The sequence below is a fragment of the Leptonychotes weddellii genome, chromosome 5 (genome assembly GCF_054177405.1).
Source record: "Leptonychotes weddellii isolate Sample4059 chromosome 5, ASM5417740v2, whole genome shotgun sequence".
NCBI classification, from domain to species: Eukaryota; Metazoa; Chordata; class Mammalia; order Carnivora; family Phocidae; genus Leptonychotes; species Leptonychotes weddellii.
In genome coordinates, this window is record NC_138373.1 from 53,643,288 (window position 1) to 53,657,989 (window position 14,702).

At 38.0% G+C, this 14,702-nt stretch overlaps 1 protein-coding gene across 13 annotated transcripts in view; it reads left to right on the forward strand.

Moving 5' to 3' along the window:
• The window catches only part of MLLT10 (MLLT10 histone lysine methyltransferase DOT1L cofactor), a 210,337-nt gene that overhangs the window by 109,611 nt on the left and 86,024 nt on the right, over positions 1 to 14,702 (forward strand). For all 13 annotated transcript variants that reach the window (XM_081820715.1, XM_081820713.1, XM_081820717.1 and 10 more), the window contains one exon: positions 12,689 to 12,784. In XM_081820715.1, the coding sequence (XP_081676841.1) occupies positions 12,689 to 12,784 (96 nt within the window). The remainder of the gene's footprint in view (positions 1 to 12,688; positions 12,785 to 14,702) is intronic.

Consider the following 14,702-nt stretch of genomic DNA (forward strand, 5'->3'; position numbering starts at 1 on the left):
ATTTAGTGCCATTGTATTGCCTGTAAGGTGACTGTTACTGTATATTGTCTGTGTTCCTTTCTGGTCTATGTTGCTTTTAGGCTCTCTCTTTTCTTAGAGGACCCCTTTCAGTTTTTCCTGTAGGGCTGGTTTTGTGTTTGCAAATTCCTTTAGTTTTTGTTTGTCCTGGAAGCTTTTTACCTCTCCTTCTATTTTCAGTGACAGCCTAGCTGGATAGAGTATTCTTGGCTGCATATTTTTCTCATTTAGTGCTCTGAATATATCATGCCAGTCCCTTCTGGCCTGTCAGGTCTCTGTGGATAGGTCTGTTGCCAATCTAATGTTTCTGCCATTGTTGGTTACAGATCTCTTCTCCCTAGCTGCTTTCAGGATTTTCTCTTTGTCTCTGAGACTCGTAAGTTTTACTATTAGATGTTGGGGTGTTGACCTGTTTTTATTGATTTTGAGAGGGGTTCTCTGTACCTCCTGGATTTTGATGCCTGTTTCCTTCCCCAAATTAGGGAAGTTCTCTGGTATAATTTACTCCAATATGCCTTCTGCCCCCCCTCTCTTTCTTCTTCTTCTGGGATCCCAATTATTCTAATGTTTCGTATTATGGTATCGCTTATCTCTCGAATTCCGCCCTTGTGATCCAGTAGTTGTTTCTCTCTCTTTTTCTCAGCTTCTTTATTTTCCATCATTTGGTCTTCTTCTTTTTTTTTTTTTTTTAAAGATTTTATTTATTTATTTGAGACAGAGAGAATGAGAGAGACAGAGAGCACATGAGAGGGGGGAGGGTCAGAGGGAGAAGCAGATTCCCCGCTGAGCAGGGAGCCCGATGTGGGACTCGATCCCGGGACTCCAGGATCATGACCTGAGCCGAAGGCAGTCGCTTAACCAACTGAGCCACCCAGGCGCCCCATCATTTGGTCTTCTATATCACTGATTCTCTCTTCTGCCTCATTTATCGTAGCAGTTAGCACCCCCATTTTTTATTGCACCTCATTAATAGCCTTTTTGATTTCAACTTGGTTAGATTTTAATTCTTTTATTTCTCCAGAAAGAGTTTCTCTAATAACTTCCATGCTTTTCTCAAGCCCAGCTAGTATCTTTAAAGTGATGATTCTGAACTCTAGGTCCGACATTGTACTAATGTCTGTATTGAGTAGGTCCCTGGCAGTCGGTACTACCTCTTGTTCTTTTTGTTGAGGTGATTTTTTTCATCTTGTCATTTTGTCCAGAGGAGAATAGATGAATGAGAGAAAATGCTAACAGGGTATCATCGTCTCCAGAAAATATACTCTAAACAGCTCAGAAAAGACCTGAAACCGGGGTGAAAGAAAGGGAAAGAAAGAAAAAAGAAAAAGAAAAAAAAGAAAGAGATAAAAACAAACAGAAACAGGACAAAACAAAAAAAAGAATATGATCAGGCTGGTGCATAGATCAGTGCCACACACTAGATTTTGGGTGTATTTTGGTCTTTTAGAAGAAAGTGCCTCCCAGAATTTTAAAGAAAGAAAAATATATGTATAAAAATGAGGGTTGATATGATGAAGGGATGGAATATGACTGTAAAGATGAAAAGTATAAAAAATTTTATAAAAGGAATTGATAAGTTGGAAAAAAAAGAGGATTAAAAAAAAAAAGGGAGAGAATGCTATCAGACAGGAGACTAAAATAAAGCCATACACTAGAGATTTAGGGTATATTTTGATCTGTTAGAAGAAACTATCTCGGGTGCCTGGGTGGCTCAGTCGTTAAGCGTCTGCCTTTGGCTCAGGTCATGATCCCAGGGTCCTGGGATCGAGTCCCACATAGGGCTCCCTGCTCGGTGGGAAGCCTGCTTCTCCCTCTTCCACTCCCCCTGCTTGTGTTCCTGCTCTTGCTATCTCTCTCTCTCTGAAATAAATAAATAAAATCTTAAAAAAAAAAAAAAAAAGAAACTATCTCAAAATTTTAAAGAGAGAACAACTTATATATATATATGCCAAAAATAAGGGTAATTACTCTGAAGGGATAGAATATGACTCTGAAAGTGAAAAATAAAAATGTTTTTTAAAAAAGGGATTGATAAGATGTTGTTTGAAAACGGGGAAAAGAAAAATTCAAAAAAAAAAAAAAGTTAAAAAACCCCTAACTTTCAAAGACTAAAGAATCATGGTAAAAAAGCCATGAATTCTATGTGCAGTATTCCCCTAGTGCTGGAGTTCTGCCGTTCTCATTGATCAGAAAACTTGGTCTTGGCTGGCTGTTCTTGCTCATCTTCTGGGGGAGGGGCCTGTTGCTATGGTTCCCAGTTGTCTTTGCTGGAGGCAGAATTTGCCCGTCTGGGCTAAGTAATCTGCCTGGGTTTGCTCTGGGAGCTTTTGTTCCCTGCAGGCTCTCCTTTTGATTTCGTAGATGTTCAGAATGGTTTGATCCCTATCCAGCTGAATTCCTGAGACCGGATGAAATCCAGGTCTCCTACTCGTCCACCACCTTGCTCCACCCCCAGTACTAGTTTATTCTTAATTGAGAGTTCTTTGATTTGCCTCACGTCTGTCCGTTATGGTTACTTGGTAGCATTTCCTCCTTTCACGTTCAGTAGAGGTCAGTGTAACTGTTACCTGAAATGGGTTGGAGCCTTTTGTCCACCAAGGATGAATCTATATTGATAATGAGTCTTATTATTACAACTGGATGGAACTGAAGCCAACTGCCAGATTGTCAAGGAAGTCCTCCTACCTGGAAAAGGGTTAACAACCACCAGGACATCATTTAGATGGCTATCTTCTCAGCCTGGAACCATCTCCTTAAAACCTTCTCCTAATAAAGCAATAAAATAGAGGACCGTTTATTTACTGCCTGATTGACCATACGGTGTACTTAATATGTTTGTTACTATTCCCACTTTCCTTAGATTTCATTAATTGGCCTGTGATGCTCTTACCCTTCCTCTTCCAGAAAGCCGTATCTCTAACAGCATCATGTTCTCATCACCAAGCTGTCATGGTCTATGTAAGAGGTCCACGATTACCCTACTTGTACATAGCTAGGAGACAGGAGATCCTGGCTCAGGGATGAAGGACAGTTAATTGCACAGTACTCACAGTGACCTTAGGATCAGGATTTTTGCACCATTCCCCCAAGACCCAGTTTCTGTAGGGCAACACAGAGAGGGCCATATGACATCTGCTCATGCAGTCTGTTGCATTGCCGTAGAAGAAACCCCAAGTTTAGGGCATCTGAATCTTTTGTAATGGATAGTAAGCATGGCTGCCCTTTGCTCCTAAAGGAGACACTCTGTCATTTGAGTCTGTTCATTATACAAACAACCTTGAAAAGGTAGTCCAAAACAACCGGTAAGTCATTGCCTCACTCGCAAGACATGCAGAGAAAACTTCAGAGATTCACATAAAATTGTCTCCCAACACGTAACAATTCTCAAATTATGTGTTGGCTTAGTAACAGTGTTTATTTTTCATTAACAACTAAGTCCAAAACAGGTGTTCTTGATTGGCAGACAGCTTTTTTCCAAGTCATGAATCAGGAAATTAGTTTCCTTCCATCTTGTGACTTAGCCTTCTTTTTGATGTTGCTTCTGTGGCTGTGATGGTCATTTGCATTGATCTCTGGAAGAGAAAGGAACATGGACACTAAACTGTTGGGGCTGTTAAGGACCATGCCCAGAGGTGATTACATCATTTTTCATTTAGGTTGCATTTGGCTAGAACGTAAAGACCACATATAACTGTAAAGGAAGCTGGGAAGTATCTAGTTATATTCTTAGTAAGAAAAAGAAATGGGTTTGGTGAATAGCTGGCATACCTCATTTTAGCTATTCTTTTTGTTAAGCCATATGTCATTACAAAAAATTCAAACAAGGCAGAGCTTTTAAAAACTGCAAGTAATTGGGCTCCCTGCTCAGCGGGGAGCCTCCTTCTCCTCTCCCTCGGCCTTCCATTCCACTTGCTTGTGTGTGCGCGTGCTCTCTCTGTATCAAATAAATAAATAAAATCTTAAATAAATAAAAATTGCAGGTTAATTAAAAAAGAATACCAAACACCCACTCCAGTATCCACCATTCAGAAACAGCCATCATTACTTACTAAGTAAGCTTTCTAGATGTCATTTTTATACATATATATGGAAAGACTTAGGATGGTTAGATTGATAAAAGTTATTTTGTTAAGATGATGTAATGCTATTAATATTTAAAAAACATTAAAGTCCGATTTAGCTGGTTATATAGAAGAAAAAGAAAATGAAGTAAAATAGGTAACATTATTGAACTTCAAATAAAATTTTCTTACCACAAGAGATGTTATTTCCTTAAATACAACTTGAAGTGTAATAAAAGAGATTACAAAACCAAACAAAACCATTATCTTTCCAGTTCAGATGCTCTCAGCTATAATAGAATATTGCTAAAGCAATAGGGAATTTGCTGTTTTTGCCTAAGTTTAGAGACTAGACTTTTCTAAGATTGGTTAATTTGACAATAGCCAATCCAAGAATGGCAGGGCACTGTTGTGTTTTTTGTGGTTTTCTTGACTTTTCTAGGCATGATTGCCAGGTCGCTGCAGTTGTTCATCTTGGCTTAATACCTGAGCATCTGATGGCAGGAAGGGAGTACCTTATTAAGAAAGAGAAGAACAGTGGGGGGCGCCTGGGTGGTGCAGTCAGTTAAGCAACGGACTCTTGACTCTTGGTTTCAGCTCAGGTCATGATCTCAGAGTCATGAGATCGAGCCCCATGTTGGGGCCCTGTGCTCAGGCAGGGAGTCTGCTTCAAGATTCTCTCCCCATCCCCCATTTGTGTGCAAGTGCTCCCGCACTCTCAAATAAATAAATCTTAAAAAGAGAGAAAAGAATGTTCACAGCTGTGTCACAGAAAATGCCCCCTTCTATTTTATTATCCCAGCCTCAACCTTTCCTAGACTTAAAGCAGCCAGTGACTGAGGAGAATAGATTTATCTTAATTGACTCAGACACACCCATGTTCACGTCTGGGTTGGAGTATGAGGCCACTTTCATGAGGATATGAGAGAGTGATTAGCCAAAGAAAATCAGGAACTTTATCTACAAGGAAGAGATTTATGTATAATTACTGTTTGGTGGCAAACTATTATGTTCTGTTATTAACTAAATGCTTCAAAATCTATATCAAGGCCTGCTATGAAAGCCTTAACATCCTGGTGCTGCTTTCATTCGTTTCCTGCTATCCAGTTTGTTGTTTTTTAAGATGTTTATGTTACATCTTTCAGGTTTGTAAACAGTTACTTCCTCAGTTTTTTTTAGGTTTGTTTTGTATTTAAATTTGTTAGATGGTCACTACCAGTTCTTTTACCACAGCTTCTCCAGTACATTCTTGATATCATCTCTTAAATTGGCTGAATTTTATTGTCAAGTTTTTTTCAAGAATAAGTTCTTAGGACCTTCTCTTGAGTTTTTTCATAGTGGAACATCTTTTCTTGCCTTCATTTTAGAATTTATATATCTTGGGTGTATATAATATCATCGGGTCACACTTTCTTTCCCCTAAGAATTTAAACAGTGGGCCTGGAATATTGCCGTGGAGAAGACCAAAGACAATCCCTGGCGTCCCCCTCCCCGCCCACTTTCCCCCTTGTATTCTACTAAGTTTAATTACAGGAAGTCTTGCTGTTAAACGTTCTATAACAGAGTTTTTCAGAATGCATTTATTTTGTCAACTTTTATGTTTGAATACATCTTTTCTTCCCCATTCCTTGGATTCTCTACTTTAGGGACATGAATTATCCTTACGTTTGATTATCTTTGTTTTCTGTAGGTATTAGTTCCTCTCTCTCTCTTTTTAAAATTAATTTACTTTTAGTTAATTAGCATATAGTGTATCATTAGTTTCAGAGGTAGAGTTCAATGATTCATCAGTCTTTTTTTTTTAAATGTTATTTTTAAAAATTTTTAAAAAGATTTATTTATTTTTAAAGATTTTATTTATTTTTCAACAGAGAGAGACAGCGAGAGAGGGAACAAAAGTAGGGGGAGTGGGAGAGGGAGAAGCAGGCTTCCCGCTGAGCAGAGAGCCTGATGTGGGACTTGATCCCAGGACCCTGGGATCATGACCTGAGCTAAAGGTATATGCTTAACCAGCTGAGCTACCCAGGTGCCCCAATTTTTCATCAGTCTTTTTTTTTTTTTTAAAGATTTTATTTATTTGACAGAGACCACAGCAAGAGAGGGAACACAAGCAGGGAGAGTGGGAGAGGGAGAGGGAGAAGCAGACTTCCCGCTGAGCAGGGAACCTTATGCGCGGGGCTCGATCCCAGGACCCTGGGATCATGACCTGAGCCGAACGCAGACGCTTAACCATCAGAGCCACCCAGGCGCCCCTTTCATCAGTCTTATGTTACTCATTATATCCTGTGCCCTTCTTAATGTCCATCACCCAGTTACCCCATATGCCCACCCTTTCCCCTCCAGCAGCCCTCAATTGGTTTCCTATGATTAAGAGTCTCTTATGGTTTGTCTCTGCCTCTGATTTCGTCTTGTTTTATTTTTCCTGTCCTTTTGCTATGCTCCTCTGTTTTGTTTTTTATATTCCACATATGAGTGAAACCATAGAATTGTCTTTCTCTGATTGACTTCTTTCACTCAGCATAATACTCTCCAGTTCCATCCACGTTGATGCAAATGGCAAGTATTCATCCTTTCTGATGGCTGATATTCCAGTGTATATATATATACTACATATTCTTTATCCATTCATCTGTTGATGGACATCTGGGCTCTTTCCATAGTTTGGCTATTGTGGACATTGCTGCTATAAACATTGGGGTGCAGGTTCCCCTTCGGATCACTACATTTGTATCTTTGTGGTAAATACCTAGTAGTGTAATTGCTGGGTCTTAGGGTAGCTCTATTTTCAACTTTTTGAGGAACCTCCATACTGTTTTACAGGGTGGCTGCATCGGCTTGCATTCCCACCAACAGTGTAGGAGGGTTCCCCTTTCTCTACATCCTCGCTATTAGTTCCTCTCAACTGCTTTAATATCTGCTGTTTTTCATTTGTATACTCTGATTATCTCAAGCCTTTTAGCACTGTTTTTATTTTCAGCAATGTTTATTCTATTCCTTGCTGTTTCCGTTTATCTGTTCTCTCTTAGTTTTTAAATTACTTTGGTTCTCAGTCCCTGATTTATCTTTTTTTCTGTTTTGTCGTTTCATTCTTGAGTTTTGTATGAATTTATGTTCAAAGTAAGTTTTATTTAGCATGGGGCAGTTTTGAGAAATACCTTTATGCTGAGTTATATTTACTCCTAGGTTGAGTTTTGGTTATCTTATGCATGTTTTGCTCTTTATATATATATATTTATATATATATTTATCTGTAGTCTCTTGGCTGTGCAGTAGTTTTTCATCTTACTCATGTTTGGGAGGCTGTAGGCATTTGCTCCACTATAATTTAGGTAATTTCTTGAATCTCTTCTCACCATTTTTGAGACTAGGGTTTGAGGGCGAAGTATTTATTTTTTTCATCATGGTAAATGTACTCTTTAATCCTGTCTGCCATTTCATCCATCCTCCCACCCACCTACTCTGTAGTAACCATCAGTTTGTTCTCTGTAGTAAAGTCTATTTCTTGGTTTGTCTCTCTTGCTCTTTTTTTCCCTCCCTTTGCTCATTTATTTCTTAAATTCTACATATGAGTGAGAATATATGGTTTTTGTCCTTCTCTGACTGATTTATTTTGCCTGTTAGCATTATACTCTCTAGCCCCATTCGTGTTGTTGCAAATGGCAAGATTTCATTTTTTCATGGCTGAAAAATACTCCATTGTGTATATATATACCACATCTTCTTTATCCATTCATCTGTTGATCGATACTTGGGCTGCTTGCATAGTTTGGCTACTCTAAGTAATGTTTCGGTGAGCATAGGGGAGCATGTATCCCTTTGAATTAGTGTTTTTGTATTTTTTAGGCTAAATACCAAATAATGCAATTACTGGATCATAGATCATAGATCATAATTTTTGAGGAACCTCCGTATGCTGTTTTCCAGAATGGTGCACCAGTTTGCATTCCTACCAACAGTGCAAGAGGGTTCCTTTTTCTCCATATCTTTGCCAACATTTCTTGTTTGGTGTGTTTTTTATTTTAGCCATGACAGGTGTGAGGTGATACTGTAGTTTTGATTTGTATTTCCCCGATCTGAGTAATGTTGAGCATCTTTTCATGTGTCTGTTGGTCACTTGTATGTCTTCTTTGGAAAAATGTGTGTTCGTGTCTTTTGCCTCTTTTAATTGGATTATTTTTTTTAGGTGTTGAGCTGTATCAGTTCTTTATATATTTTGGATAACTAACCCTTTATCGGATTTGTCATTTGCAGATGTCCTCTCCCATTTTCAGTGGGCTCTCTTTTAGTTTTGATTGTTTCCTTCACTGTTCAGAAGCTTTTTATTTTGATGTAGACCTAATAGTTTATTTTTTGCTTTTATTTCCCTTGCCCCAGGAGACATATCTAGAAAAATGTTGATATGGCTGATGTCATAGAAATTTCTGCTTGTGTTCTCTTCAAGGATGTTTATGGTTTCGGGTCACACATTTAGGTCTTTAATCCATTTTGAGGTTTTTTTTATGTGTGTATGGTGAAAGAAGGTGGTCCCATTTCATTCTTTTGCACGTGGCTATCTAATTTTCCGAAAACGTTTGTTGAAGAGACTGTCTTTTCCCCATTGCATATTCATTCCTCGTTTGTCATTAATTGACAAATCTTATTGACCATCTAATTGTGGATTTATTTCTGGGTTTTCTGTTCTAGTCCATTGATCTGTGTGTCTGTTTTTAATGCCAGTACCATACTGTTTTAATTACTAACTGCTTTGTAATATAACTTGAAATCTGGAATTGTGATACCTCCAGTTTTTCTTTTTCAACATTGCTCTGGCTAATCGAGATCTTTTTGTGGTTCCATATAAATTTTAGGATTGTTCTACTTTCATGAAAAATGTTGTTATTTTGTTAGGGATTAAATGTTTAGAGTGCTTTGGGTGGTATAGACATTTTACCAATATTTGTTCTTCTAGTTCATGAGCGTGGAATGTCTTTCCATTTCTTTGCATTCTTTTGACTTTCATCAGTGTTTTATAGTTTTCAGAGTACAGGTCTTTCACCTCTTTGGTTGACTTTATTCCTAGATATTTTATTATTTTTGGTGCAGTTGTGAGTGGGATTGTTTTAATTTCACTTTCTGCTGCTTCATTATTAGTGTATAGGAATGGAGCAGATTTCTGTACACTGATTTTGTATCCTTTGATTTTCCTGAATTCATTTATCAGTTCTAGTAGTTTTTTGTTGGAGTCTTTCAGGTTTTCTCTATATAGCATCATGTCATCTATAAGGAGTTTATTTCTTCCTTACCAATTTGTATGCCATTTATTTATTTATGTTGTCTGATTGCTGTGGCAAGGACTTCCATTACTATGTTGAATAAAAGTGGTGAGAGTGGACATCTTGTCTTGTTCCTGATCTTAGGGGAAAAGCTCTCAGTTTTTCACCATTGAGTGTGATATTGGCTGTGGGTGTTTCATATAAGGTCTTTATTATGTTGAGGTATGTGAGGCTAATAAGTATTTTTGCCTCTTTCTGAAGCCAGAGGGAATGGTAGGGCAGGGTCAGATCTCTTTTTAAATACTTGATTAAATGTCTTATACTAGATTTTAATCTTTCAGCTATGTGGGGGTTCATTCCTATGGGAGAATACCCTAAGATTTTATATAACTAATTCTTAGCCTAGATCCTTGACTTTCAAAGAGCACCTCATCACGCTTCATGTCTTTCTCTCCTGTTTTTTCCTATTTCTGCCCTGAAGCTGGTCCTACTCTTTAGACAGAAAAAGAACAAATTAAGGAGGCAGGATAACAAAAAGATAAAAGATTTCTTCTTTCCAGATTTGGGAGTTTTTATGGTATTCTAAGAATTGCAAGGAATTGGAAACAGGATTAACAGCTGAATCTTACAGCTCAGACCAGGACAATTTCTGCTCTGTTTCTAAAATCTCTTATTTCATTGCTTGGTTGCCAGTTTTTGTTTAATGAGTTATTATCTGCCTTTTCCATCTCCCCAGTTTTGGTTGCTGTTGGCTTTCTTATTTTATTTAGTTATTTACTTTTTGCTGGTTTTTGTTCATTTGTTTTTTTTACTTAACACTGGAAAAATATAATGTGATTTAACATACCTTTTTAAGCGTTGAGAGTTATTTGAACATAGGCACTCTTTCCTTTTTGGAAACTCACTCACTTCCAACACAGAATTGAATTATGTTAAAATAACTCATTTTCTTTCTTACGTTATCACTATGTATTAATTTCTAATATTGAGCTCCCTGATGAACTCTTCTTGGCACTTAGTGATAATGAAATTCTTTACTACATACTAGCCTTTTTAATCTTTGTTAAAAATTTACTGTAGGGGGCGCCTGGCTCAGGTGGTTAAGCGTCTGCTTTGGGCTCAGGTCATGATCCCAGGGTCCTGCGATAGAGCCCTGTGTAGGGCTCCTTGCTCAGTGGGGAGTCTGCTTCTCTGTTTGCCTGCTGGTCCCCCTGCTTGTGCTCTCTCTCTCAAATAAATGAATAAAAAAAAAAAAAACTTAAAAAAAAATTTACTCTAGAATTTTTCTGGTAAGTAAGCTCAAGCTCGAGATTGCATTCCTTCTAGAATTTACTTTCTAATTTATCCTAAACATTTCTGTCAGTGGTTCAGTGATTATATGTATACTTTCAAAACTCTCTGAGATCTGTTTAATTCCTTTGGGTCTGAAGATGTGAATTTAAGTATTATCTCTATTGTCTTACCCTTTAATTTTCCTTTCAGAATTTCTTCACCCCTTCCAGTTTGCACATGGAAACTCTAAACGTAGGTTAAAAACTCCTGTATAACTCATTCCTTAGTGTCTTTACATGGAAAATAGTTCATTGTGGAACTAAAGCTACTTTATTTTATTTTTTTTAAAGATTTTATTTATTTATTCATGAGAGACAGAGGCAGAGGGAGAAGCAGGCTCCCTGCGGAGCAGAGAGCCTGATGCGGGGCTCAATCCCAGGACCCTGGGATCATGACCTGAGCCGAAGACAGACGCTTAATCGACTGAGCCACCCCCAGGCGTCCCTAAAGCTACTTTAAAATAGAAATTTTTCTCTCCCTTCTTTCCTTCCTTTCCCCACTCTTAAATTTCCATGTTAAAATTTCTCATCATGGATACCTTATCTATTTTTTTTAATTAAAAAAAGTCTGCTTTTCTAGAGGGTATTATGCTAGGCGAAATAAGTCAATCAGAGAAAGACATGTATACCACTGATATGAGGAATTCTTAATCTCTGGAAACAAACTGAGGGTTGCTGGAGTGGGGGGGGTGGGAGGGATGGGGTGGCTGGGTGATAGACATTGGGGAGGGTATGTGCTATGGTGAGTGCTGTGAATTGGATAAGACTGATGAATCACAGACTTGTACTTCTGAAACAAATAATACGTTATATGTTAAGAAAAAAAAGTAGGAAGAGAAAAATGAAGGGGGGGAAATCGGAGGGGGAGACGAACCATGAGAGACTACGGACTCTGAGAAACAAACTGAGGGTTCTAGAGGGGAGGGGGGTGGGAGGATAGGTTAGCCTGGTGATGGGTATTAAAGAGGGCATGTTCTGCATGGAGCACTGGGTGTTATGCACAAACAATGAATCATGGAACACTAATCTAAAACTAATGATGTAATGTATGGTGATTAACATAACAAAAAAATTTAAAAAAATGTAACTCTTTAAATGATAGTAAATTTCACACCCAATACTGATTCTTACATATCGATTCGAACAACTGAAAACAATTCGGTTAAAATTTTTTGTTGTTAAATAAAGTTGGGCTCCTGATATGTAATTAACTTCTAATTAGTTGAATTCTTTCTTATATTCAGTTCATCAGTTTTAGTACTTCAAAGGGAAAGTAGCACACCATGACTTTAGATTATTTTTGTTAGAGATAGCTAATTCATTCATTTCCTTTTTTAAAGATTGATTGATTTTTAGAAAGAGAAAGAAAAAAGAGCACATGTGTGAGCGAGAGAGGGAAATCTCAAGTAGACTCCCTGCTGAGTACGGAGCCTGACTCTGGGCTCAGTCTAATGATCCTGAGATCATGACCTGAGCTGAAATCAAAAGTCAGATGCTTAACCGACTGAACCACCCAGGCGCCCCACTTCTTTCCTGAGTGAACCTAGGAAAGAATTTTTTGCCTGAGTTTTTAGTTTGTGGGCCATAGAATTTAATGTATAGTGATGTAGAATCTGATACTATTCTAATGTGATAATGCATGTCAAAGTGCTATGTAAATTTTAAAGTGCAATTTATAAAATGTACACAGAAGTATTTGGTGTTTTTAACAGGAAGAAAATACAGTTTGCCAGATATAAATGTAGCAAATAATTATGGGCTTCAGTTGTTTATACATAATTTTAGGTTGGTTAAGAATAAGTATGTTGAAGTCACTTTAAAATTAGTTATACTAGTAATGTTATATTATTAGTATTGTTTACAAAATAATAAGAACACAATCAGCCGAAGTGATCTTTTTAGTTTTTGACAAGTATTCATTAACATTTTGAATTACTAAACAGAATTATGAAAGAAACTCATCTTTATTGTACATATATGATTATGATTTAAATTTAAATTGGATTTTATTTCTATTCATTTCTAGAAATATAAAGAAAAGGACAAACACAAACAAAAACATAAGAAGCAACCAGAACCATCACCTGCATTGGTTCCTTCTTTGACTGTTACCACAGAGAAAGTAAGTTTTAAGTGCCATATTTTGTTTCATATAAGAACTAGTTGTGTGCTGGCTTTTACCTTTAAGAAGTGTTGTCATTCCTAGTATCCTGGTTCCCTTTAACTTTTCCCACCTCTTTAACCCTACATTAAGCACTTTAGGATTCCCATTTCTTAGTCCTTTATCCTACCTTCTGTTTATTCTGTACTTGCTTTTGAAAAATAATTGAGTAAGGCTAACTACGTGGGGGTGGGCATCATTGAGATTAAGAATTTGGGCTGTAGAGTGAGTTTTGACGACCTGTGATTTTGAATTCTGGCTTCACCCCTTACTGAATGAGCTCTTAGGTTAATTAACCTCTTTGTAACTCAGTTTCATTCTTCTGTAAAGTGGGGGAAATAATGATTGGAATTGAGTGAGAAAATATATGTAAAGCAATTACAACAATATCTGGTTCATAGGAAGCATTACAGTTATTATAGTAAATGTTAAATATTATTAAGATTATTATTATATGCCTAATTTGAAAATAAATGGAGACAGGGAAAGATAGTGGAGACATAGGTAGCAGGGGTGGGGTGGAAGGAAGTACAGTAGGAGATGAGGCTGGGCAAGGGGCCACTCATGCAGGGCTCCATTCAGTGGAATGGCTTGGTTTTTTAGTTTGAATGAAAAGTGAGCCATTGGTGCGTTTTGAACTGAGGTGTAGTATGATCTGTCTTAGGTTCTGTAAGGATCTCTGGCTGCTTCGTTGCAGATAGACTGTAGAGAGTCAAGGATGGAAGCAGGGAGGCCATTAGGAGATTATTACAATAATGCAGAGAGAGATGGTGTTAACAATGGAGGTAGTGAGAGGTGATCAGATTCTGAGTATATTTAAAAGTAGTTTTCTCACAGAGAAGATGAGAGGTGTGAGAGAAAGACAGGATCCAAAGAAGAGTCAAAGGGTATTGGGCCGGGAATGGATTGCTGTTAACAAAGATGGGAAAGGCTGTGGGTGTGGTAGGTTGAGGGCAAGATGAAGAATTCAGTTTTGGATATGGTATTTGTATCCTCCTGCTGTCAGAACAAATTTAGCAGTTTAAAACGATATAAACCTATTATGTTCTTGTTCTGTAGGCCAGAAGACTGGGTGGGCTCAGCTGGTTACTCTGGGTCGTTCAAAGGTGAAATCAAAGTGTTGGATGGCCTGGGTTCTCACCTGGGAGCAAGTGCTTCTAAGCTCATTCAGGTGGTTAGATTTATGCCCATTTCCTTTCTGGCTCTCAACTGGGGTCTGCCCTTATGTTCTAGAGGCTCTCTTCAGTCCTTGCACGTGGGTCTCTCCATTTCAGAGCCAGCAGTGGCTTGTTGAATCCTTCCCACCCTTGGAATCTCTCTGACTTCTGCTGCAACTCTTCTGCTTCTGGCCAGAGAAAGTTCTCTTCTTTTAAGGGTTCATGAGATTAGATTGGGCCTACCTGAAAAATCCAGGATAATTTTCTTGTTTTAAAGTATGTAACCTTAGTTACATTAGCAAAGGCCCTTTTGCCATGTAATATAACATATCACAGGTTTCAAGGATTAGGATGTGGACATCTTGGCAGGGCTCTTCTGCCTACATTAGGGTTGAGATATTTATTAGACATCCAAGTAGAAATGTTAATTAGCCAGTGGCATGCATAGTCTGGCATTTGGGAAAGAGGTCCAACTTTGGATATAAATTTGGGAGTTGTATCTCTGTAGAGTTTACTTTAAGCCATAAGAGTGGGTGCCAGTGGAGGAGTGAGTGCAGGTAGGGAGTAGGGAGAAGAGGTCTTAGGAAGCCCTAGGGCTGCCAGTGTGGAAAGAAGAGGGCAAACCAGTAAACAAGACTGAGAAGAGGCCAGGGTTTGGAAGAAAACCAAGAGGCTGTGAATATGCTGGAAGCCAAGTTAAAGAAAAAAAAAAAAAGTTAACC